The 26,073-nt window shown below is 45.2% G+C and overlaps 1 protein-coding gene across 1 annotated transcript in view; it reads left to right on the top strand.

Annotated features, from left to right (window-relative positions):
- Window positions 1–9,697, top strand: part of NCS1 (neuronal calcium sensor 1) — a 147,830-nt gene extending 138,133 nt beyond the window's left edge. The window contains exons 7-8 of the mRNA XM_068248459.1: window positions 1,982–2,102; window positions 7,485–9,697. Coding sequence (XP_068104560.1) covers window positions 1,982–2,080 — 99 coding nt within the window. The 3' untranslated portion in view covers window positions 2,081–2,102; window positions 7,485–9,697. The remainder of the gene's footprint in view (window positions 1–1,981; window positions 2,103–7,484) is intronic.
- The last annotated feature ends 16,376 nt before the right edge of the window (window positions 9,698–26,073 follow it).

Raw genomic sequence — 26,073 nt, 5'->3', positions numbered from 1 at the left:
AAAAGTTTCCAAGATATAGGATTGGTCCTGCCAAAGGGAATCAGACAATCTTGACAATTTTATGAAAGGAGTACGGTAAGTTGTACACTTTGTTGCATAGCAATTCAGCCTGAATTGCTATGCATACAAAGTGTACAACTAAAAGTACCCGTACATCTAGCTACGATGGGTAGATTTGACCAAGAGACAAATCTCTCTCTAATTAAATCTGATTAACCACTTGCCGACCGCACGCTTATACCGTGCGTCGGCAAAGTGGCAGCTGCAGGACCAGCAACGCAGTACTGCGTCGCCAGCTGCAGGCTGATTAACCAGGAAGCAGGCGCTCGCGCGAGCGGCTGCTTCCTGTCAAATCACGGCGGGGGGCTCCGTGAATAGCCTGCGGGCCGCCGATGGCGGCTCGCAGGCTAAATGTAAACACAAGCAGGAATAATCAGGCAGATCGGCGATCCCCGGCCAATCAGCGGCCGGGGATCGCCGCCATGTGACAGGGGACATCCTGTCACTGGCTGCACAGGACGGATAGCGTCCTGTGCAGCCTCGATCACCGGGGGGGGGGGGGGGGGACAGGTAGGAGAGGGAGGGGGGAATTTCGCCGCGGAGGGGGGCTTTGAGGTGCCCCCCCCCCGCCAGCCACACGCAGGCAGAAGAGATCAGACCCCCCCTGCACATCATCCCCATAGGGGGGCAATCTGATCTCTCTGCCTGCACCCTGATCTGTGCTGAGGGCTGTAGAGCCCACCCAGCACAGATCACTAAAAACCACGCTGGTCCTTAAGGGGGGGGTAAAGGGTGGGTCATCAAGTGGTTAAAGAGAGAGATCTGTTGGCTGACCATACACTGCAGGCCGATTCACGATCAATTTCATGCTGACATTGATCAGGAATCGGCCTAGTGTCGCCGCATCCAACCGTCTCGCTGCCCCGACGCTATCCCCCTAATGTTAAATGTTCCCCTGGTGCCCAGTGCAAGTGATACTTTACCTGTCCGTGGCCTTCGCTTGTCCCCAGCTGGCTCTGGGCACACTCTTTTCTCCATACACGCGTGCCATGTGGTTGCCTAGTAACGTGGCCGCGTGTGTGACGTCACACGTGTGCCCTTACTAGGCAACCACGTGGGGCACACGGGTATGGAGAGCATAGTCTGCCCAGAGCAAGCAGAGGATAAGTGGAGGCCGCGGACTGGTAATGTATAACTTGCACTGGGGCACATTTAACTTTAGGGGGGACAGCGCCTGGGGTTTCATCACATTTGTCGATCGGCCCGAAATTGCACGGTGTTACCGCAGCGCTCCCAATTGAGCAAGTCGTCCCACCATCTTGCAGCATGTGTGACCAACTTATGCGTCCCAAAATTGGGCGCATTGTCAGTAGGGCATGCACTTGGTGGCACCGATTTTCATCTGATTCGATTATAATCTAATTGGATGGTCGATCGGCCTACAAGTACACCTTGCATAAAATTGTCTGATTCCCTTTGGCAGGACCAATAAAACTTTTTGATATAGAAATCTTTTTATCTGAATATTTTGCATTTTTGATACAATAAAGTTGGACATTTAACATATTTTCTGTGGTTTCTCATGATCCTTATCCTCCTATCAACAGATATCCTAATACTTTTAGCCATAGACCCCGAACAAGCATGCAGGTCAGATTTTTCTGACAAAAATCTGACAGGATAGTCCCATGCTTGTTTCAGGTGTGTGATTCAGACACTACTGCAGCCAAAGAGCGGCAGGACTGCCAGGCAACTGGTACTGTTTTAAAGGAAATAAACATGGAAGACTCTGTATATTTCTCACTTCAGGTTCCCTTCAAGGTAAGGAATGGGGATTGATGTGAAGTGTGCATAGCCTGTCAGAATGTCCTGCTACAATGTATTGCAAGTGCGCATGTTTAGGAAACTGTAAATGATAAAATCCGTACAGAATTGGCACACATACAGACGGGCTTTAACCATTTGTGTTGCCTTTTTACAGAACTCGGATGGTAAACTGACTCTGCAGGAATTTCAGGAAGGATCAAAGGCAGACCCCTCAATTGTGCAGGCACTATCTCTATACGATGGGCTGGTATAGGGACCACCGACCACAGCTGTATGTAAGTACATAGGTCATGTGCAGGGAAATGCAGCTGGGAGTGCTGAACTCTATGGGAGGCTGTGTATATAAGAGAAGTCGTATCTTGCATGCAGGATAAAGGCGTGTACACACGCCGGATTTATTCAAATCCGGCGTGTGTACGTGCTTTTAGAGTGTAATGCTGGCCACACAGCATTAAACTTTACAATCGATCATGCAAACATTGTCCAATCGATCGATCATCATCTGAAATGGATCGATGCAATCGATTGGGCAGAATGAAAAATTTTGCTTTGTCGGGAGCGCATCCGGTGGTTTAACGTCATGCCGCAGATCTCCTCCACCCAATGTCCTCTTCTGTTCCACGTCACGTGACACAAGCCGAAGTTCAAACACTAGAGGTCCGGTATGGAGCTCTAGTGTCTGAAATTCAGCTTGTGTCACGACACGGAAAAGAAGAGGCATACAGTGAGGACGAGACCTGGCACCGGACCTGGGAGGACAGGTGAGAGCTTTGCTGCTGGCCGGGAGAGCACAGATGGGGGGAGCACAGATGGGGGAGGCCTGGGCAGCAAAGCAGGCGGTGACGGCTCCACAGGTTTTGGAACGATTCAATTCTGAAATTGATTCAAAATCTGTGTGCAGTGTGTGGGCAGCCAATAGATCCCTCTTACCAGATTTGATCTGATGGTCATCTATAGGTGCATGGCCACCTTAAAGGACTTACGAGGCCAAAATCTGCCCCCAAAATGTAAAAAAAAGTTAACTACCTGCATGACTTTGTAAGGCAGGAGGACGCCGTCCGCGCCCTCCGTGCCGTTCCGCCTGGTCCCCTCTGCTCAATAGCCCCCCGAAAGGCTGCAACCCCACGGTCCGGGTCGGTATCTGCAGCCTGCATAAAGATGGCCGCCAGAGCTGGCCACGGCTGCGCAGTCCGCATAGCCGCTACCGCGGCTGCGCAGCTCTAGGGCCAACCCTCCGATCCACACTGCCTGTTACGTGGATCGGGGGGTTGGCCCTAGAGCTGCGTAGCCGCAGTAGCGGCTATGCGGACAGCGCAGCCATGGCCAGCTCCGGCGGCCATCTTTATGCAGGCTACAGATACCGACCCGGACCGTGGGGTCGCAGCCTTTCGGGGGGTTATTGAGCAGAGGGGGCCAGGCGGAACGGCACGGAGGGCGCGGACGGCGTCCTCCATGCCTTACAAAGTCATGCAGGTAGTTAACTTTTTTTACGTTTTGGGGGCAGATTTTTGCCTCGCAAGTCCTTTAACTGCGCTGTGAAAGCCTCTGAAAATAAATCACAAATCTATTATTTTTTTTATGTAAGCAGAAGCATTTAATCATACAGATAAGGTATTTGACTTCCCCCTAAATTGGGCCTAGACTATGATACACACACTACACAATACGCACATGGTAGGGATAAGATTGTGCGCTCCTCTGAGGGACAATAAGGCCTGTTTTCCACAGACAGTTGATAGGCAGTGAAATGCCTCTCAAACTCTCACAACTGCTCACTGCTGTCTGGTAAATGCTTGTTGCTGCCTGGTAACTGCTCACTGCTGCCTGGTAAGGGCTTGTTGCTGCCTGGTATCTGCTCACTGCTGCCTGGTAAGGGCTTGTTGCTGCCTTGTAACTGCTCACTGCTGCCTGGTAAGTGCTTGTTGCTGCCTGGTATCTGCTCACTGCTGCCTGGTAACTGCTTGCTGAGCACACAGATCAACAGTCAACGGAAAAGAGGCCCTGGTGACAAGACAATATATTCTGCAGAAGATGTCAGCACTGTATAAATACTAAATAATAATAATAATTTAATGTATTGAATTCTTTTCTTGTGTCTGGACAAATAGCTAAATTCTTCAGCAGTATTACAAATACTCCACGGAAGATGCTAGCTTTCTAGAAATGCAAAATAATAATATGACTCATTCTCCCTGCTGGGCAGTCCATTCTGTCCTATGGAGAGGGGAGGGAGAAGATGAGCAGGAGATTACTACTGTGAGTTATATTAGGAACTTTCTTATCCTCCCTGGCGTTATGATTATTTCCAGATTTAGGGTATAAAAGCCGTGCAATTTTTTCACAAGCTTTTAGACCCTAAAAACAAGAAAAAAAAAACATACCACAGAGAGATATGCAGCTGCTCCTGCATATAACTCACTCAGGCACGGGATTATCGCTCTGAGCTGCAGATTTCCATCCCGAGCCTGACTCGGAGGTTAACCACCCTGGCGTTCTGATTAAATCGCCAGGGTGGCTGCGGGAGGGTTTTTTTTAAATAAAAAAAAAACTATTTCATGCAGCCAACTGAAAGTTGGCTGCATGAAAGCCCACTAGAGGGCGCTCCGGAGGCGTTCTTCCGATCGCCTCCGGCGGCCAGAAGTAACACGGAAGGCCGCAATAAGCGGCCTTCCGTGTTTCGCTTACCTCGTCGCCATGGCGACGAGCGGAGTGACGTCATGGACGTCAGCCGCCTCCGATCCAGCCCTTAGCGCTGGCCGGAACTGTTTGTTCCGGCTACGCTGGGCTCGGGCGGCTGGGGGGACCCTCTTTCGCCGCTGCACGCGGCGGATCGCCGTGCAGCGGCGGATCGCCGCGCTGCAGCGGCGATCAGGCAGCACACGCGGCTGGCAAAGTGCCGGCTGCGTGTGCTGCTTTTTATTTCATTAAAATCGGCCCAGCAGGGCCTGAGCGGCAGCCTCTGGCGGTGTTGGACGAGCTGAGCTCGTCCAGACCGCTCAGCTGGTTAAGGTGCCTACACTCAAAGAACAACGATCGCTCGTAATAAGTGAGCAACGATAGTTAAAATAGTCATCAGTCAATAAAACAAACAACTACAAACAAAACCCTAAAAGAGTTGTTGTTTCAGAGATGCTAACTCCAGCTTTTCTTGCACTGACAATCATCCCTCATTCAAAGTCATGTAAATCTTTTGTCTTTTACCCCTTTTAACATTAACTTCCATGATAACTATGTAGACCGAAGCTGAGCATTCATTATATAAGCAGATCTGTGTTGTTATGTCTCTCTACATCACTGTTGGGCTAGTTTACTTTCAAATAAGAGGTGTCTGTAATGTTTTGGCCACTCGGTGTATAACTGCATCTGCTGCTATATGTGTACTGTCTGTATGAAGACTATAAGCAATGCCTGTTCCCTGCAGTGTAAGCAAGCAGTGGATCTCTCTCACCTCTGAACGCCCACAGGAGCTTCCCCTGGGAAACTGAACACCCCTCACCCCCCATAAGCCCCCTGCTATTCACAGCTCTCTGTTACCGTTTGGATTGCCCTATATAACACTGTCTGGAAGACATGGGTGTGAATTGCTGGGAAAATGATTACACTGATGTAATCGTGTGAAACTTAACAGTTATAAAACTCGGCTTAAAGAGGAAATTGTCGGTTTTACAAGATAGTTATTGTAGGGGAAGAATACATGGATCACATTGGCTCCCTTCCATGCAATGTCTCCGTGGGGACGCATGTGTACAACTTTGCCATCTGTGTCGTGCATGTAGGGTTAAAATGTTGAGATGATACTCGGCCGAGGCAGTGCGACCTCTTACCAGTGGTTATATTGTGTACATGTGCTGAGTACTGTCACCTGCAGGGGTCGGGACTCCATTCCTTCGATGACAGTTTTGAGGTCCAGTGCTGTTCAGATGCGTCACTAGCCTCCGGGCTAGCAGTGCGTTCTGTCGCTATGGAAGGAATAACGTGGGCACACACAACTTTTTATTTTATCTTTATTCTTTTTTAGCATTCTTCCTTGTTAAGAATTCACCTCATCAAGACCTTGCAACCGATATTTTCCAGCAGGTCCAATTGATCCTTACGACTGATTTCTGCTGGTAATTGATTAGGTGGCCATGTTGCGGTATCCATTCTCCTCCTCCATTCAATAAAATAATTGGATCAAAAGGTTGTTCGGCACACAAAATCAAATAATGTATGACCACCTTTACAGGATACAAATCCATTCAGCAGTAGCTCCATGACAGAAAGGATACAGCTTGTTGATGACTGGTTCTCTTTAAAGAGAACCCCAAATGGTCAAAGAAGTAAAATCGCAGATCCGCTCTCTAAAGGTAAACTTTACTACCAGAATCCACCGATCTACAAAGAAGTAAAAACAAAGCTTACTACCTGAACCCCCGGGAAGGGGGGATCAGGTAGCGTCCATTACTGCCTCTTCCCACCGCTCCTATGTGGTTTATTACAGCATTTTCAGTTCTGTGACCTTTGGGGTCACAATAAATGCAGCTCTGTGTTCTCCTCCGAGCACAGAGTGGTGATTGACGTGGAAGGGGTGGGGAACCGGCAGAGGAGAGCCAGCAAGAGGCACTTAGAGGCGGGGAAGGGGCGTTACATAGGAGTTCCTCTCCTGGAATAGACGTCCCTTCCCCCATTAGTCGGCTGACATGCTGCTTGTCGCCAGGAGGAGCTAGTGTGGCACGGGGGAGGGGGGGTTTGGCAGTGGAGTGGCACTCAGAGGCATATCCTTAAGATGAGAACTGCCTCAGGGTAGCGGAATTGACTTGTAATATGATGAGATAGACTTGTATAGTCCCAATCCTTCTTGGAACTGTGTTCTTATTGGGAAGAATCTAGAGCTCTATCTTAGTTTTATTCATTATTGCAAGACTTGCTATTTACAGGTGCTACTGTATATCAATGTAGGTTTCCTATTGTGTTGTAAGTAATCGACAAATTATGTTCACCGTCTTACTTTATATCTATCGCTGTACTATGTACATTGCGGCAAGATCTTGCCATTTTGCCAATACACCTGTTTTAAAAAGAATCTAGAGCTATAAATGACCATTTCTCTACTGTAGCATAACTCTCACTGATGACTAATTAGAGATAATCAAACTCTGTGTGACTGAGAAAAACGCATCAAGTGCAGAGTACAGGTTCAAGATTTGTCTGTATGGAAGCGGAATAACACAACCCCCCCCCCCCCCCCCCCAAATGTATTTTCCTGAGACAGTCAAAACCCAGGGCTGTGGAGTCGTAGGGGGGGCAATTTTGGGTACCTGGAGTCAGTGATTTCATAAACTGAGGAGTCGGCTTTCGGAGCCGGATGATTTTTGTACCAAATCCTCAGCCCTAGTAAGTATTAGACTAAGGAGTCGGAGTTCAGAGCCATTTTGGGTACCTGGAGTTGGAGTCGGTGGTTTCATAAACGGCGTCGGATGATTTTGGTTCTGACTCTACAGCCCTGTCAAAACCCTAATATAGCCCATAGCCTTTGAAAACCAAAATAAGGCTATGAGATTCCAGGAAACTCCTTTTTTAGGAGAAGAACTATGTTTATCTCATAGGTTTATTATCACTTCAAGTTTGCTTTTATGCCCATTGTAACCCATTGCTTTTATGTTTTTTTCCTATTGTAGATGCCCTGGATAATACTATCCTTCCTGTGCCACCAGACCATGTCAGCCGCTTCCCTCCCTCTTTTTAATCACTCCAGTTTGGCGCGAGGAGGAGATCGCCCATCCCAGCCACCCTCTCTTCTCTTGTCCTCCTTCACACAGACACCGGAGCGAGCAGGAGTGCCAACCGCAGCTCCCGGCAAGGCACCAAAACGTCAGACCTCAGTCTCTTCAACATCCCACCCCTCCTCTTGCTGCTTCTTGTGCTTCCTCCCTCTTGGAGGAGAATTGCTGATGAAGATCACACGCCTTCCTCCCTCTTGGAGGAGAATTGCTGATGATGATCCCGCCCTTCCTCCTGCTTCCTTTCCTCGCTCCGGACCTAGGGGGCGCCCAAGCTTCACTTTCTGGGATATCACGCATCCTTCGGACTGTCTATTCCGCCCACCATGGCAGACAGCGACATTCTGGGTAACGGTAGAGGGAGACAGGAGGGGTATTGTGAGAGACGATGGATGAGGCCGGCCCAGTCTTGCAGTATTTGAGGAACAAGGACTTCCCTTTGGAGTCAGTTTGCTATCTGGGGACACGGCTGGTTCTGTGTGTGTGCGTATTTGGACCCTTCAATGCACGGCTTGCCATGGATTTGGATCAAACTACATGATGCTGAGTTGTGCTTTTTTTTTTTTTTTTTTTTTGTGAATAAGTGATTTTTTTATACATATAATATATAGCATATCTTTTTATTTATTTTTTATTGTAGTTGTCGTGTCACATGCTTCTATCAGATGGGTACGAGGGAAAAAAACAAATAATGTATCTTGGCTTTGATTCACCGCTTTATGTTCTGCGCTCTCCACGGTACGTAAATTCACAAAGACCCTTTGCAGCAAAAAGGGTTAATAAGGGTTGCCAGGTCGGACGCAACGTTTTGGCAAGGGATTATGGGTATGTGTACAAGCCTGCGGCGGGTGCGTTCCACTTGACGTGCCTTTTTTTTTTTTTTTTTTTTTGCCATGCGCTGACTGTATTGTGACAGCATGTCATGCATGCGTATCTCCAGGCTAATAATAAACAGTAAGTCAGTCATCGACACAAATACCGTGTTATGGTACTTAAAGTGTAAATTCGGTCTCAGGAAAGGCCCTTACGGCTTTCAGGGTGGCTATGCGGGAATTAATTTTCCTATCATGAAATGTAATTGTGTTTATTAAATCTTGCAAGTTATATTCTCTGAAAAGTGCTGTTAACCAGTTGTATGTAATGCCTGGTACACACCACGCAATTTCCCGTTAGATCGATGGATCGATTCGATAATTTCCAACAGGTCTGATCGAATTCCCGATTGTTTTTCTGATCGATTTTTGTACAGAAGGGATCGGAAAAAATGATCGGAAATCAGATTGGACCTGTCAGTTGATCAATTCGACCCACCAATCTGATAGGAAATTGCATGGTATTAATCAGGTATTATGGACGCTACCCCCTCCCCCCAGCTTTTGAATGAGCAGGTCGACAGAATACATTCAAGCCTTGTCTTGTGTCTGATTGTGTGTAAATAACCCCCTTGTGAAAAGTGCTCAGCTGGCTTCCCTCTCCCCTGATCCATCCAGCCACACCCACACAAAGGAAATGACACAGTAGCAGGGGGAAGGAATTATACCAGACAAAAGCAGTGTGAAGGAGAGGAAAGGGGTGCCTTAAAGTGTTCTAGAAACTCCCTATATCCTCAATATGCATCCAGTTTAGTCCTGGCCGCTTTGTGTAAAAAAACAAAACCGATATTTTGACTTTATGGAAATTAACCAATATGTACCTTTGCAATGTGCACAGACGGATGAGTTAAAAAAATAAATACCTTAAATACCTTACAATGATTAAGATATGCATTTGGTATTTGAAATGAACTAAATCCCAACTCTATGCACAATAAGACTTTAAGAACTTTGGTTTAATACTCTTCTCTCTCACTCACCACTGGTGATGGTCATGTCTAGAACTCATGGAGAAGCATGTGATCAGTTTGGTCAGGTGATAGATATGCAAGTCTCTGATTTGCTAGTCATAATTATGCACAAAAGCAAAATGTGATCACAGCAAATCAGAGCTTTGCAAATCTATCAGCTGATCAAACAAATGCTTCTCCATGAGTTCAGTGAATCAAGCAGCATGAACAAATTACACAGTGAGAATAAACCATTTCTTGATCTATCTTTTTTTTAAAGGATACATCCAAGCTAAAAGAAAAATCAAAATCCACTTACCTGGGGCTTCCTCCAGCCCCTGGCAGCCGTCCTGTGCCCTCGCCGCAGCTCCGCTCACTGCCGGTGTCCTCCTCAGTGCGCTCCAAGGCGCAGGTCACGTGGTCTAGTCGACGTCCTCGGGTATGTACTGCGCAGTAGAGACCTGATGACGTCGGCTAGACCACGTGATTGGCGCCGTGGTGCGCACAAGAAGCTGACCCGGAAGCCGACCTGGCGAGGTCTGCTTCTTCAGCGAAGGACACCGGCAGTGAGTGGAGCTGCGGCAAGGGCACAGGATGGCTGCCAGGGGCTGGAGGAAGCCCCAGGTAAGTGGATTTTGATTTTTCTTTTTGCTTGGGCCACTCCAAGTTGCACTTTAATTTCTTGAATCGTGCATTTTACTTGATAAGCATATTATTGATACAGGTTCGTGTTCTAGAAGAACTGGACTTATGGAATTGATGGGAAACCCAGTGCAACCTTTTAGAGGGGCATGCCAGGATTTGTTTGATAAAAGTATCCCCTTAATTATATCAGTGATTAATCTATAAATTGTAAAAGTGCAGTTTTACCTGGCTTATAATCTACATTAAAAGGTTGCTAAGCTATTCTAAAACTGAAAACACCATGAATCATGGACTGCGGTTAATGGTTAAAGGATATTTTTTTCTCTCCTCATGCTGTTTTAGAACTCTAAAAGATAAGCAACAGCATAATAATCTTTACAGAAAAACATTTCTTTGTTACAGCTGATACAAATCCTGCAATAAATCTGCAGTATCTACTTCCTGCTTTCTTGGAAGCAGACATATTGTTATCATGTGTTTACAAATTAACTGCTCTGCCGAGGCAGCCATCTGACACCGCTGAGAGATCCAAACACAGTTGCAATTAGTCACAGATGAGGGGGAATTAGACAGGCTAAACTCTCTGAATACATATAGGGTGCATTTCTGTCTATTTTTCAAGTCCACTTTTTTAAACAGCCCTTCAGTGGATCGCTGTGCATCTATTTGGTAGTAAGGCAGCATTTCCTGCTGTCACAAACAGGGCTGTAATGAACAAGGCGGTGTCTCCATAATGGGATAAGTATCTGATTATGGACCTGTCTGCTAACCCTTTCCTCAAATGACAGCTGCTTGACTTTGGTATTGGTGCAGGAATCAGATGTTGACATAGGCAAGGGACCAAGAGGGGAAGAAGATGTGGGCAGGAAGGGGCGAGCCTAAGCCTCTTAGCCAGGAAGTACAGTCAAATACTGGGAGTCATTAGGGCTCAACAGAACATGATGGCACCAGCATGTGGCAAGGCTTCCTTGCCACAAGTTTACTGTTGAACAGTGCAAGTTTACATTAACATTGATATGCAGGTTCTCCCAGGCAGAGCCAATCAATTTTATTGTTTTTAAAAAGTCTGTTAAATAATGTGTTTCTCTAGTTCTCTTCCGGCTCATTCAGACAGGGCGAGTCAGCCATTGGGCTAGAGAGAAAGTCTGAATGAGATCTAAGTGGCTAGCACTCTCATCTTGCAGAACTGAAGTCCTAGGTTCCTTTACCAGCCAGGGTTTTGCCTGCATGGAGTTTGTATGTTCTCCATGTTTTTGCGTGAATTTTCTCTGGGCACCTTATTTTTTCCACTAAAATCATGTTGGAATGCTATTTGGCTTTCCGTCAACCCATTAGCAGCTTCAAAGGAATTATCTCACTTGAGATAAGTGCACTGTTTTTCCCCTTAGCCGTCAGAACTTGTTGAGCTGTAAATTCTTGGGATGCTTTGATGTCTCTCTGCTAGAAGAGGAAATAGAAACTAAAAACAGAAGTCCTCGGTTATTGTCTCACACTGCCCCCTAGTGATAAATGGCCATAAATACACATTGCAGCAGTACTTATTAATAGCAAGGAAATGTAACAAATAAGTAATGTGCTCAAATAAATTGGCCGGGAGCACTTGCAAGGATCTAAATAAAATTAAAGGACCACTATCACAAAAACTTATGAAATGTAAAATAAACGAAGGTGGGTGGAACGGCACTCATTTAATCCCCGCCTTTCACAGGTGTAGAAGGCGGGGATGCCTGTACAGACATGAGAATGACAAGCAAAGCAATTATGAAAGTTTTAGACATCAGTTGTCCCGTGTTTGTACAATTTCCATCAGAGAGTGAGCAACCTGGAAGCACTGCAGGAGTCCAGGGAGATCCACAAGGAGGCCCGAAGTCTTTCATTTCAAGTCCTCAATGATGAAGAATATCTGCACTAGACCACATACCCTCACTAATGTCCCCTCAGATCATCATGTGGGGCTGAGTGGAGCTCTCGTGTAATAAATTCTGCAAAATACCCCATCCTCAAATTTCACATGAACGCCTTGCGCATCACTGCCTAGCACGTCCAGGACATGCCCAGTGGCGTAGCTGAGGAGCTTGGGGCCCCAGTGTGAGTTTTACATGCACCCTTTTGTTATGAAGCCCCAAAACCTACAAAGGACAGTTTCCGTGTCAGAGAGGTTTAATCATAGTAAGGAAACAGTTGGTTAAGGATTACTACTATTCAATGCACATATAGAGGTGTTCACTACCCATGCAGCACTAATGAAAAGCTAATGAGATAGGAGGGCCCCTCTGGTCCAGGGGCGCCGGTGCAGTCGCTACCTTTGCATCCCCTATTGCTGTGCCACTGGACACGCCCCTTCCCTGCCTTTATAAGGGTTGTGTCCAGCTCCAAGTAAGAAAAAATAATTGTTGTGCTCGACATAAGACGTTTTTTCGCCTCTGTCGCTGAACGCTGCCCTTCGGGTGCATGTAATTATAGCCGGACGGCACTTGAGACCGGGGACGGAACTACCGAACAAATGAGCCGTTCATTAAAAAAAAGGCCTAAATAATTCTAGATGGGGCGCAGTCAGCCCTGTCGTACATCCCTGATTAAAGTGGTAATGTGATCATAATTTCTTGACACATTTATTTCCCTACTTTTTTGTATATTGTAAACTTTGTTTTTTCACTTTATTCTTGAATTGTTTTTTGTTTCATGTTTGTTCATTTATCAAATAAATTAGAAATGTTAGTTCTGAATATTTCACATGTACCTTGAGGAGCCAGCAGGTGGACCTCCAAGCAGCTCAACTTGAAAACAATGAATGTCCGCTTACTATGCACCCAGCTGCAAATATTAGCGCACTGCGAACGCATTTTCTGCACGCCTGTACATGTACCCCGTGTGCTTTACTTACTTCTTGTGGTTTCCGAAAAAAGAAAAATCTTGACTACATTTCAGTATATCAGGCAAGCTTTAAAATAAATTCAGCACGTCTTTGAATATATTTTGTGGTTTGTTGTTATTGTTCCGTTGCTCACAACTATCACGGTGGAAATGTCTGAATAACACTAAATAATTAAATAAATGTACTTACTTTAGTTAAAGGACATCTGAACTGTGAGGGATATGGAGGATGCCATATTTATCTCCTTTTAAACAATACAGGTTGCCTAGCTGCTAATCTCTTTGGTTGATGTAGTGTCTGAATCCCACACCAGAAACAAGCATGCAGCTAATCCAGTCAGACTTCAGTCAAAAACACCTAATCTGCATGCTTGCTCAGGGTTTATTGCTAACAGTATACAAGCAGATGATCAGCAGGACACTACAGGCAACTATTATACTTTAAGAAGAAATAAATATGGCAGCATTCATATCCCTCTCAGTTTGAAGAGGAACTGTAGTGAAACTAATGAATAAAATTGCATTTTTTACAGTATCCATTTATAAATTATTTAAAGAGAACCCGAGGTGTGTTTAAAGAATGTGATCTGCATACAGAGGCTGGATCTGCCTATACAGCCCAGCCTCTGTTGCTATCCCAAACCCCACTAAGGTCCCCCTGCACTCTGCAATCCCTCATAAATCACAGCCGTGCTGTGAGGCTGTGTTTACATCTGTAGTGTCAGTCTCAGCTGCTCCCCCGCCTCCTGCATAGCTCCGGTCCCTGCCCCCGTCCCTTCCCTCCAATCAGCAGGGAGGGAAGGGATGCAGGCGGGGACCGGAGTTCTGCAGGAGGCGGGGAGAGCAGCAGACTGACACTATAGAGATAAACACAGCCAGCTCTGACAAGCTGTTTGTCAGCAGAGTGGCTGTGATTTATGAGGGATCGCAGAGTGCAGGGTGACCTTAGGGGGGTTTGGAATAGCAACAGAGGCTGGGCTGTATAGGCAGATCCAGCCTCTGTATGCAGATAATATTCTTCAAACCCACCTCGGGTTCTCTTTAAGAGTAGTCAGTGTTTACCCATTGTAAAATCTTTCCTCACCCCAATTTGCATTCTGAGATTAACCACATGTGGTGATCTATTTCGTTCTGTCAGGTGCAGCTTGGCAGAATGTTTGTTTCTGAGAATTCAGTAGCCATTTTAAATAATGCCTGGTCTCCCAGAATGCTCTGGAAGGAGAATTCTGCATAGCTAAACAGCCTAGGCTAAGCTTCACTGGGAGGGCAGGGCTACATGCCAATATATAGCAAGATATAGGAAGTGTTTCTGGTGCTGAAACCAGAAACATTACTGTTAATGTGGGTATCCTGAATAATAAACACGCACATATTACTTCCTGTGTACTATTCGGTACATAGAATACAGTGTGGGGACATCTAATGGACATGAATATACAATGGCCTGCCTCTGTGTCCTTTCATTGCTCCTCCAACCCCCCCCCCTCCGAGCTCTGCTGTTCCCCAATAACAAAAGCGCCAAGCTAGCGACACGCAGATTGTCGCTAGCCTGCTATTTACCTCATGCTGCCACTCACCGCTGGTCCCCCGCCTCCTGTACAGCGCGGCTCCTCGCCTGTGTCCCTTCCCTCCCCACCTCTGTAAGCCGATTGGAGGAAGCTTACGGAGGCGGGGAGGAAAGGGACACAGGCGGGGAGCCGCGATGTACAGGAGGCGGGGGACCGGCGGTGAGTGGCAGCATGAGGTAAATAACAGACTAGCAACAATCTGCGTGTCGCTAGCCTTGCGCTTTTGTTATTAGGGGACAGCAGAGCCCGGAAGAATGGGGGCTGGAGGAGCAATGAAAGGACCCAGAGGCTGGTCATTGTATACACAACTTGCTTCTTTGTCCTAATATGATTTTTCAAACCCACCTCAGGTTCTCTTTAGCCCCTTCTTCCCTACTCCCCATAGTTATCAAAAAAAAGTGACAAGTGAAACGAAATAAATAAATAGTAATTTAGGGACTCAGCTTTTTGAATATGTATGTCACAAGAGTATATTCCTGTTATTTTTGCAAATAAGGTATTGTAATTCTTGATATAGTATAAAGAAAAAATACTCCTTTTATTTACTAATAAAATATTGTCCCCATACATAGTACTAGGGAGTAGGGACACAATTTAAACGAAATAACCGGGACACATGGGCAAAGAAAATGTGTGGGTTTTATCTACAGTAGCACGTCTTATTCCATTTAAAATGCATATTATGTAAAATAATTCTTAGCAAAAAGTCAGTGACGTAGCTAAGGAGCTATGGGCCCTAGTGCAAATTTTACATTTAGGCCCCCCCCCCCAAGCACTCTGTACATAACAATTAATACGGCACACCAAAACCTGTCAAGGACAACACAGTGTCAGAGGTGCAAGAAGGGGATAGGGAACAGCTTGTTAATGATTAATACAATTTAAAGCATCTATAGAAGTGATTATTACAAGCACAGGACCTACAGTGGGTTGCAAAAGTATTTGGCCCCCTTGAAGTTTTCCACATTTTGTCACATTACTGCCACAAGCATGCATCAATTTTATTGGAATTCCACGTGAAAGACCAATACAAAGTGGTGTACATGTAAGAAGTGGATCGAAAATCATACATCATTCCAAACATTTTTTACAAATAAATAACTGCATAGTGGGGTGTGCGTAATTATTCGGCCCCCTGAGTCAATACTTTGTAGAACCACCTTTTGCTGCAATTACAGCTGCCAGTCTTTTAGGGTATGTCTCTACCAGCTTTGCACATCTAGAGACTGAAATCCTTGCCCATTCTTCTTGGCAAAACAGCTCCAGCTCAGTCAGATTAGATGGACAGCGTTTGTGAACAGCAGTTTTCAGATCTTGCCACAGATTCTCGTTTGGATTTAGATCTGGACTTTGACTGGGCCATTCTAACACATAGATATGTTTTGTTTTAAACCATTCCATTGTTGCCCTGGCTTTATGTTTAGGGTCGTTGTCCTGCTGGAAGGTGAACCTCCGCCCCAGTCTCAAGTCTTTTGCAGTCTCCAAGAGGTTTTCTTCCAAGTTTGCCCTGTATTTGGCTCCATCCATCTTCCCATCAACTCTGACCAGCTTCCCTGTCCCTGCTGAAGAGATGCACCCCCCGAGCATGATGCTGTCACCACCATATTTGACAGTGGGGATGGTGTGTTCAGAGTGATGTGCAGTGTTAGTTTTCTGCCACACATAGCGTTTTGCATTTTGGCCAAAAAGTTTTATTTTGGTCTCATCTGACCAGAGCACCTTCTTCCACATGGTCGCTGTGTCCCCCACATGGCTTGTGGCAAACTGCAAATGGGACTTCTTATGCTTTCTGTTAACAATGCCTTTCTTCTTGCCACTCTTCCATAAAGGCCAACTTTGTACAGTGCATTAGAACCAGTAGAATGTTGTACCGTGTTAGCCATGAGTAAAAGCAAAAAGTTTTGAATCAGGATGATACCATTTATTGGCTAACTTAGAGATGGCTAAACAATGAGCTTTCGACTTATAAAAAGCCTTCGTCGGACTGGTTTCTGACCAAAACTGAAAAACACAGCTTATATATGTTACGGCCAGAACCCGAAGTTTGGCCAGAACTAGAAGTGGCCGGCCACTTCGGGTTCTGGCCGGCCAATGTGCGAACTGGCCGCTGCGCTGCGGCCAATGTGAGAAATGCAACAATTCCTGTAAAGTTAATGGGATGTTGTGGCCGCAGCGCAGCGGGCAAATGTATCACACATCTTACTTTATTCAATGACATTAAGCCGACCGGCTTTTTCCCCGCTTTCTCTCTTCCTCTCGCCTCTCTCTCCTCCCCTCGCCTCTCTCTCTTCCTTCTCTTATGGGCAGCCGGGCGGGGACACGCGTGTCCAGGAGAGTCGTTCGTCGCGGCAGGAGAGCAGAGCGGGGAGGCTGCAGACATCGCTTCTGCCAGCACCCGCTCTGCAAGAACGGCAGGATTCCCCTGCCGCGACGAACGACTCCGGAGGGACACGCGTGTCCCCGCCCGGCTGCCCATAAGAGAAGAGAGAGAGAGAGGCGGGGGGAGGAGGAGAGAGAGGCGGGGGGGAGGAGAGAGGCAGAGAAAAAGCCGGGCGGCTTAATGTCATTGAATAAAGTAAGATGTGTGATACATTTTGCCCGCTGCGCTGCGGCCACAACATCACATTAACCTTACAGGAATTGTTGCATTTCTCACATTGGCCGCAGCGCAGCGGCCAGTTCGCACATTGGCCGGCCAGAACCCGAAGTGGCCGGCCACTTCTAGTTCTGGCCAAACTTCGGGTTCTGGCCGTAACATATACACTGACATACAGAGGAGAAACATTCTTTAGCAAACATAAATGTAATTAGATGCCTTTAGTAACAGTTAAGGCATCTAATTACATTTATGTTTGCTAAAGAATGTGTCTCCTCTGTATGTCAGTGTATATAAGCTGTGTTTTTCTAGTTTTGGTCAGGAACCAGTCCGACGAAGGCTTTTTATAAGTCGAAAGCTCACTGTTTATCCATCTCTAAGTTAGCCAATAACTGGTATCATCCTGATCCAACACTTCTTGTTTGTACAGTGCATGACTAATAGTTGTCCTATGGACAGAGTCTCCCACCTGAGCTGTAGATCTCTGCAGTTCGTCCAGAGTCACCATGGGCCTCTTGACTGCATTTCTGATCAGCGCTCTCCTTGTTCGGCCTGTGAGTTTAGGTGGATGGCCTTGTCTTGGTAGGTGTACAGTTGTGCCATACTCCTTCCATTTCTGAATGATCGCTTGAACAGTGCTCCGTAGGATGTTCAAGGCTTTGGAAATCTTTTTGTAGCCTAAGCCTGCTTTAAATTTCTCAATAACTTGATCCCTGACCTGTCTTGTGTGTTCTTTGGACTTCATGGTGTTGTTGCTCCCAATATTCTCTTAGACAACCTCTGAGGCCCTCACAGAGCAGCTGTATTTGTACTGACATTAGATTACACACAGGTGCACTCTATTTAGTCATTAGCACTCATCAGGCAATGTCTATAGGCAACTGACTGCACTCAGATCAAAGGGGGCCGAATAATTATGCACACACCACTTTGCAGTTATTTATTTGTAAAAAAAATGTTTGGAATCATATATGATTTTCGTTCCACTTCTCATGTGTACACCACTTTGTGTTGGTCTTTCATGTGGAATTCCAATAAAATTGATGCATGTTTGTGGCAGTAATGTGATAAAATGTGGAAAACTTCAAGGGGGCCGAATACTTTTGCAACCCACTGTATAAAGAGCTAATACTGCAATTGAGGGGAGGGCCCTTCGGGGCCCCTTTGGCCCAAGGGCCCCAATGTGGTTGAGACCTCTGCAACCCCTATTGCAGAGAAAGCCCACTTTGCAGAGAAAGCCCAACCCCTATTGCAGAGAAAAGCCCAACCCTCCACCCAGAAAAAGACCAATTCCTGGTGAAAAAAACAATGTAACATTTGGCTGAATATATGTAATTAAGGCACCTGGAAATTTGGATGCAGGGTAAAGGCAAAAAACATCTCACCCTGCTCCTGCAAAAGTCCCAGCGGAGTTAATTACTACTCCCCCTCCAGGCTGCCATGGACTCTGGGGTATGATGTAATTCAACTTCCAGCTATTGCTGGCAGCCAAATTATGCTGTTTTTATCATAATTTGGGTGCCGTCTTTTGATGGCGTCCAAATTACTGACTGAGCGTCGATATAACCATAATTTACAGTACGGCCTATGGCGCCACCGGCTGTGGCCAAATTTCCGACGCTATTTTTGCCTGATTCACATTTGGCTATGGTAAGTAGTGATAAAGTAATTGGTGAATAAATGGGAAGGGCTTGATATATGAAAATTGTTCTGGTTTTAAGGGGAAAAAAACCCGTAGTGGTGAAGTGGTTAAATCAATTTTTGCAAAAGAAGCTTTTTTCACAGCCCTGCTGTGTAAATAATTATAATAAGCACTGAAGAGAAGTGTATTTAAAAGGACCTTGTTGGAGTTCAGGCTAGCTCCACTAAAGATCTATTAAATCCATTTCGATTCATTTCTTTTTTAGTAATTACAAAGGCCATCAGAGTATTGCTGCTAAAAATTTTATGTAAGTTTAACACTTGTTGTAGTAAATTCGTAACTATAGTAACTTTGAAACATACTTGACCTTTCGGTTTTATAAACCGTTAGAAGTTGCTTTTCTCAAGCAGCCAGACATTCTTTAGTTTCTAAAGATATTACCCATTGTAATGAACCCCTTTAATTTAATTGTTCAGTGCCTAAGTTTCACCTGTACGAGCACTGTTGTGGTCGGAATGTGGTGAGAGATTCTAACAGGAAAAAAAACTATTTTTCTTGCTTAAAGGTAGGGATGCTCGCTGGATTCCGCGGAATTCTTAATTCCGCGATTCCAGTCGGAATTAGGTCAATTCCAATTCCGGCGGTCGGAACGGAATTGCTAAACTCTAAAACGGAATTCTGCAGAATTTTTTTTTATTTCCGCGGAATTTTCCAGAAAAAAAAATCTCTCAATCTCTCTCTCTCGGGAGGAGGGTATCATCTTCCAGGGAATTGTAGTTTTTCAAAAGCCAGCTTACATACCATGGCTGGGCTGGGAATTGATCCCAGGTCTCAGTGTGTGGTAGGTAACCGACTTAACCGCTATACCACCAACAACACTACATGCTGAAGCCAGCCTAGCATGTACCATTATGATCAATCCAAGAGAAAAAGTAGCGTTCTTAAGGATTTGTAGCATGTCAAAAGCCAACTCACTGTGGCTGGGAATTGAACCCAGGTCTCAGTGTGTGGTAGGTAACTGACTTAACCGCTATACCACCCACAACGCTATATGCTGAAGCCAGCCTAGCATGTACCATTATGATCAATCCAAGAGAAAAAGTAGCGTTCTTAAGGATTTGTAGCATGTCAAAAGCCAACTCACTGTGGCTGGGAATTGAACCCAGGTCTCAGTGTGTGGTAGTAACTGACTTAACCGCTATACCACCAACAACACTACATGCTGAAGCCAGCCTAGCATGTACCATTATGATCGATCCAAGAGAAAAAGTAGCGTGCTTAAGGATTTGTAGCATGTCAAAAGCCAACTCACCATGGCTGGGAATTGAACCCAGGCTGGGCATTGAACCCAGGTCTCGGTGTGTAGTAGGTAACTGACTTAACCACTATACCACCAACAACACTACATGCTGAAGCCAGCCTAGCATGTACCATTATGATAAATCCAAGAGAAAAAGTAGCGTTCTTAAGGATTTGTAGCATGTCAAAAGCCAACTCGCTGTGGCTGGGAATTGAACCCAGGCTGGGCTGGGAATTGAACCCAGGTCTCAGTGTGTGGTAGGTAACCGACTTAACCGCTATACCACCAACAACACTACATGCTGAAGCCAGCCTAGCATGTACCATTATGATCAATCCAAGAGAAAAAGTAGCATGCTTAAGGATTTGTAGCATGTCAAAAGCCAACTCACCATGGCTGGGAATTGAACCCAGGTCTCAGTGTGTGGTAGGTAACTGACCTAACCGCTATACCACCAACAACACTACATGCTGAAGCCAGCCTAGCATGTACCATTGTGATATACCCAAGAGAAAAATGAGCTCTCTCTCTCTCTAGGACTTGATGCCATTGAACTGAGTTTTCAGCTTAAAACCATCAACAGATACCGGCAGAATTTCACAGGCATTTTCGGAATTCCGCCAGATTGAAAAAGCAATTCCGTTCCGACCAAACGGAACAGAATGAGCAATTTCCGCCTAAAAATTCCGGAAAATACAATTCCGCGGAAAGCGGTGAAGATCCTTACTAGAGAGAGAGAGAGATGAATCTACATGGCTATCTGGGGTTCTCTTCGGACAACTGTTGAACGCAAAAGACAAGGCCATGACTGGCTACAAATCCTTAAGCAAGCTAATTTTTCTCTTGGATTGATCATAATGGTACATGCTAGGCTGGCTTCAGCATGTAGTGTTGTTGCTGGTATAGCGGTTAAGTCAGTTACCTACCACACACTGAGACCTGTGTTCAATTCCCGGGCTGGGTTCAATTCCCAGCCATGGTGAGTTGGCTTTTGACATGCTACAAATCCTTAAGCACGCTACTTTTTCTCTTGGATTGATCATAAGGGTACATGCTAGACTGGCTTCAGTATGTAGTGTTGTTGGTGGTATAGTGGTTAAGTCAGTTACCTACCACACACTGAGACCTGGGTTTAATTCTCAGCCCAGCCTGGGTTCAATTCCCAGCCATGGTATGTAAGCTGGCTTTTAAAAAACTACAATTCCCTAGAAGATGATACCATCTTCCCTGGAGGAGAGAGAGAATATTTCCGACGGAATCCCACAAATCCGGTGGAATTTTCATAGCGGCGGAATTGAACACTGACGGAATCTGTGATTTCCGGCGGAACGGAATTTGCTGGTTCCGATCATCCCTACTTAAAGGGGTTCTGTAGGGGGGTTCTTAAAATCAAAAAGTGTCACTTACCTGGGGCTTCTAACGGCCTCCTGCAAATATCCTGTCCCGTGCCATCACTGAAGAATACTCCATTCCCCGCCGTGGGGATCTTACCCTGAAGAGAGGCAAGACTCAGGATTCTATTGTGGCAACCCCCCTGTCAGTAGCCCTCCATATCGGGGGCCGTGCAGCTCTGCTTCTTTATTCACGGTTGCACAGCTGCCGTGGGTGCTCGCCAGGTCATATACAGCAGCAAAGAGCCTGCGGCTCCGGCTCTCTGCACATGCAGGCTCAGTCGGCTATTGCAGGGCCCTGAATAAGGAGTTGTGTGGCCCCGATCTGATTAGTGACAATGCCTTTGGCTCGGTTACACTTTAAAGGTCACAAAGGCTAAAATAAAAAAGAAAAGCCCCTAGTCGTCTGTGTCCTGTAATGAAGTGTCGTTATACTGCAGGCTGTCGCTGTCCTCTCAGTAAGATCGCAACTCGCTACTGGGTTACAGTTTTCTGTACATACACAGTTGCAAAGACTTGAACTGCAGAAGCGCAGAGTGCTCCCAGCCATGAAAGTACAATCACGAGAGGCACGCAGTGAGGCCAAGCATACGCAGAAAACCACAACCCAGACACAGGTCGCGATCTTAACGAGGGGACAGTGCCAGCCTGGAGATAAACTCAAAAACAAGGGAAATGGGCAAGCACCATCAACCACACCATAAAATATGGGTAAATAGAGAGTGTGCAGAAAGGACCCCAATAAATAGTATGAACACTAAGACAAGATAGATAAGCAAAAGGGTACACCGCTACACTGCAGACCAGCAGAGACAGTGCTGGACCCTGGGCAGCTCAGTCCAAGTGAAGTAAACGATAAAGATGGAGTCCGCAACAGTGTCTCTTGAAAAAAGCTCAAATTCTTTAATCAGGACGTATCCTCATATCAGTGATGACACAGCTGACATGTTTCGGGCCAAGTTGATGCCCTTAATCATAGCTAAAAATCACAAAAGCTCTCAACTGTTTTTAAGTAGATGATGACCAACCGGGGTGGGGCACAGACCACTCCTACTAGAGGAGGAGTCAAAGCAAAAATCAGCCTCCCTACACACGGCAGTCACCACCTGTACATGCATAAGTTTGTATTTAAAACCATACAGCATAAAATTAAAAACAAGTGTAGGAACAACGTGTGGAAAAATATGATGAATTCTTATCTAAAAGAAACCACATATGAGCAAACAAATACACTATAATGCAATTATGCTGTCACTAGAGCCAAGTCCCACCTTGCATTCAGACCTTTAGGGACTCTAGTTCCAAGACGGAATATCCATAGAGCCTCCCTTTTTCGGATGATTGATAGTAGGTCACCACCTCTCTTGGGTAAAAAGACCCTCTCAATGCCCTGGAATACAAAGCCGGACATATCACTACCGTGTACCTCACGAAAATGTTTAGCTACATTTGAGATGTTATTTGTAGACCAGGACGCTCCCAAATAGTGTTCCGCTATCCTAGCTTTTAGGGGTCTGGTGGTACATCCTACATATTGTAGAGAACATAAAGTGCAGGTGACCAAATAGATGACGTTCTTGGTGTTACAGTTAATAAAATGTTTGAGAGGGGACCCATAACCTGTTGTTAGTGACCTAACTGTTTGAGTGTTGGTATGTACTACACAATAATGACATGTGGAAAATGCACACCCGTAAGACCCTTTAGTAGAGAGCCAAGTGGTGGTATCCCTATTGGTAGTGAAAAGGCTAGGGGACAGCAAATTACCCAGTGTAGGGGCACGTCTGCTGGCAAAACTAACGTGAGGTACACGGTAGTGATATGTCCGGATTTGTATTCCAGGGCATTGAGAGGGTCTTTTTACCCAAGAGAGGTGGTGACCTACTATCAATCATCCGAAAAAGGATATTCCGTCTTGGAACTAGAGTCCCTAAAGGTCTGAATGCAAGGTGGGACTTGGCTCTAGTGACAGCATAATTGCATTATAGTGTATTTGTTTGCTCATATGTGGTTTCTTTTAGATAAGAATTCATCATATTTTTCCACACGTTGTTCCTACACTTGTTTTTAATTTTATGCTGTATGGTTTTAAATACAAACTTATGCATATACAGGTGGTGACTGCCGTGTGTAGGGAGGCTGATTTTTGCTTTGACTCCTCCTCTAGTAGGAGTGGTCTGTGCCCCACCCCGGTTGGTCATCATCTACTTAAAAACAGTTGAGAGCATTTGTGATTTTTAGCTATGATTAAGGGCATCAACTTGGCCCGAAACATGTCAGCTGTGTCATCACTGATATGAGGATACGTCCTGATTAAAGAATTTGAGCTTTTTTCAAGAGACACTGTTGCGGACTCCATCTTTATCGTTTAGAACACTAAGACAAGAAGTTCCCTAAAGAACCGCACCACTCAACCAATATGTCCAAAAATATAAATCATCTTTATTAAGCACAAAACAAGCCAATGTAAAAACACTTAAAACCATTAACAGAGGGGCACTCTGTAATATCAGTCATATAATATACAATGTTAACATGTAAATACACAATGTCTTGCAAAGATAAACATGTAATCAGAATAAAATAACCAAGAAAAAAATCAGACTTTATCTCGCACAAAATATCTACAGCCAACAACAGAGCTGCTCAACTCTTCCACACAGTGGAATCACTCTGCAATCCTTCCTGCCTAAAAGCCCCAACCACATTCTCCAGGGAAAGGTGTGAAGAATTCTCTGCCTTCTTCACAAACAAGGTGTCTGCCATCCGTGCCAGCATTACACCAACAACATCAATTGACCACTGGACTTTGCATCTGCCTACTACCGTACCACCATGGCAAGTCTTTGACACTCGGGGCCATATGCAATTCACTTTTTCACCTGAGTTTTCTCCTAGGTGATATTTTTAAACTTGTCAATAAAATGCATTTTTTTTTATCAATCATTTTTTTATTGAAATAAGAAAAGACAAATACAGTAGCGAATTATATAAAAAATATGGAAATATTAGAATAGCAAGCAGGATGAATACAGTTATCTTCACAATGAACGCAAGTTATACAGGGGAAAGTTTCTCAAGCCATAGTGACATAGTTCACCCTGTAGATCCAATAGGCTCGCTAATCCATGTATAATGACGAACATAAAACAAGATGTATAATATGGCAGGACTTCCATATTAGGAATAAAATGCATTTTAAGCCACCAGAAAACAAGAAAATACACAAAATAATTTTGTTAGTACTATTTCACCTACTTTCGGGTACTTTTTTTTTTGGGTTAAAAAATGCTGAAAATTATTTTAAATTGAGGATGAAAAATTATCTCCTGGGGGAAAATCCAGGTGAAAAAAAGAATTGCATATGGCCCTCTGAGTGAAGAAGATTTTGGAATTATCATTCAAAGTCTCCGCCCCACTACCTGCGAACTGGATCCTGGCCAAACTGGATCCTTAATGCAGTGCCCAGAGCTGATCAGGCCAGCACTTCACAAAATCACTCAGTGCTCCTTGCAAAGTAGACTTTTCCCAGAAGAACTAAAGAAAGCAATCATAAAAACCCCTCTTGAAGAAACCATCACTAGATCCTGATTCTGTAACCAACTACAGACCTGTGGCGAACTTACCATTCCTATCAAAAGTTTTCGAGAAAGCAGTCGCCAACCAGCTAGAAGCCAGGCTTACAGATAACATTTTTGATACTTTTCAGTCAGGATTCAGGAAAAGGCACAGCACTGAAACGGCATTAGTCTGAGTAATGAATGATCTACTTACTGCAAGGGACAAGGATGATTGCTCAATTCTGATTCTTCTTGACTTGTCTGCAGCATTTGATACTGTGGATCATGAAATACTAATCCAGCAACTGAAGAATTACTTTGGCCTAAGGGGTACTGTTCTTAGCTGGTTTCAGACCTTCCTATCTGGCAGGACACAGCAAGTATGTCTGGGCACACACTACTCTAATCCAGTGCCACTTGCCTATGGAGTTCCACAGGGTTCTGTACTATCACCATTACTCTTTGCAATCTACATGCTCCCACTGGGCAAAATAATCCAGAACTATAGCCTAGGACACCGTTGTTATGCAGATGACACACAACTGTATCTGTCCTTCAAGCCTGGCACCCAAGACCCATCAGCATCCATAAATGCGTGTCTAGTGGATTTACAAAATTGGATGAACACAAGCTGGCTGAGGCTGAACTCTGACAAAACAGAGGTGTTGGTGGTAGGTGGTCCACACATGATGGATAAAGTTCAAAACGCTCATCACCTCAAACTAGCAATTGGGGGAGATACTGTACAGTATAAAGACTCTGTGCGAAACCTCGGGGTGATCCTGGATGGAAATCTAAAACTCAGACAGCAGGTATCAGCTGTCGTCAAGTCTTCCTTCTTCCATCTAAGAAATATAGCGAAAATCAAACACCTTATCGCAGCTGAAGACCTACCTGCCCTGGTTCATGCATTTGTATCCTCCCGCCTAGACTACTACAACGCACTGTTCATCGGATCTACAGATAAGGTTCTGCGCCCCTTACAGCTAGTACAGAATGCTGCAGCCAGACTCCTAGCCAATGCCCCCCGCAGCTCACACATCACCCCAGTACTGCAAACTCTTCACTGGTTGCCAGTAAAATGGAGAA

This window comes from Hyperolius riggenbachi, chromosome 8 (genome assembly GCF_040937935.1).
Source record: "Hyperolius riggenbachi isolate aHypRig1 chromosome 8, aHypRig1.pri, whole genome shotgun sequence".
Classification (NCBI taxonomy): Eukaryota; Metazoa; Chordata; class Amphibia; order Anura; family Hyperoliidae; genus Hyperolius; species Hyperolius riggenbachi.
Note: the sequence above shows the minus strand (reverse complement) of the source record. Positions and strands in the feature narration are given on the sequence as shown.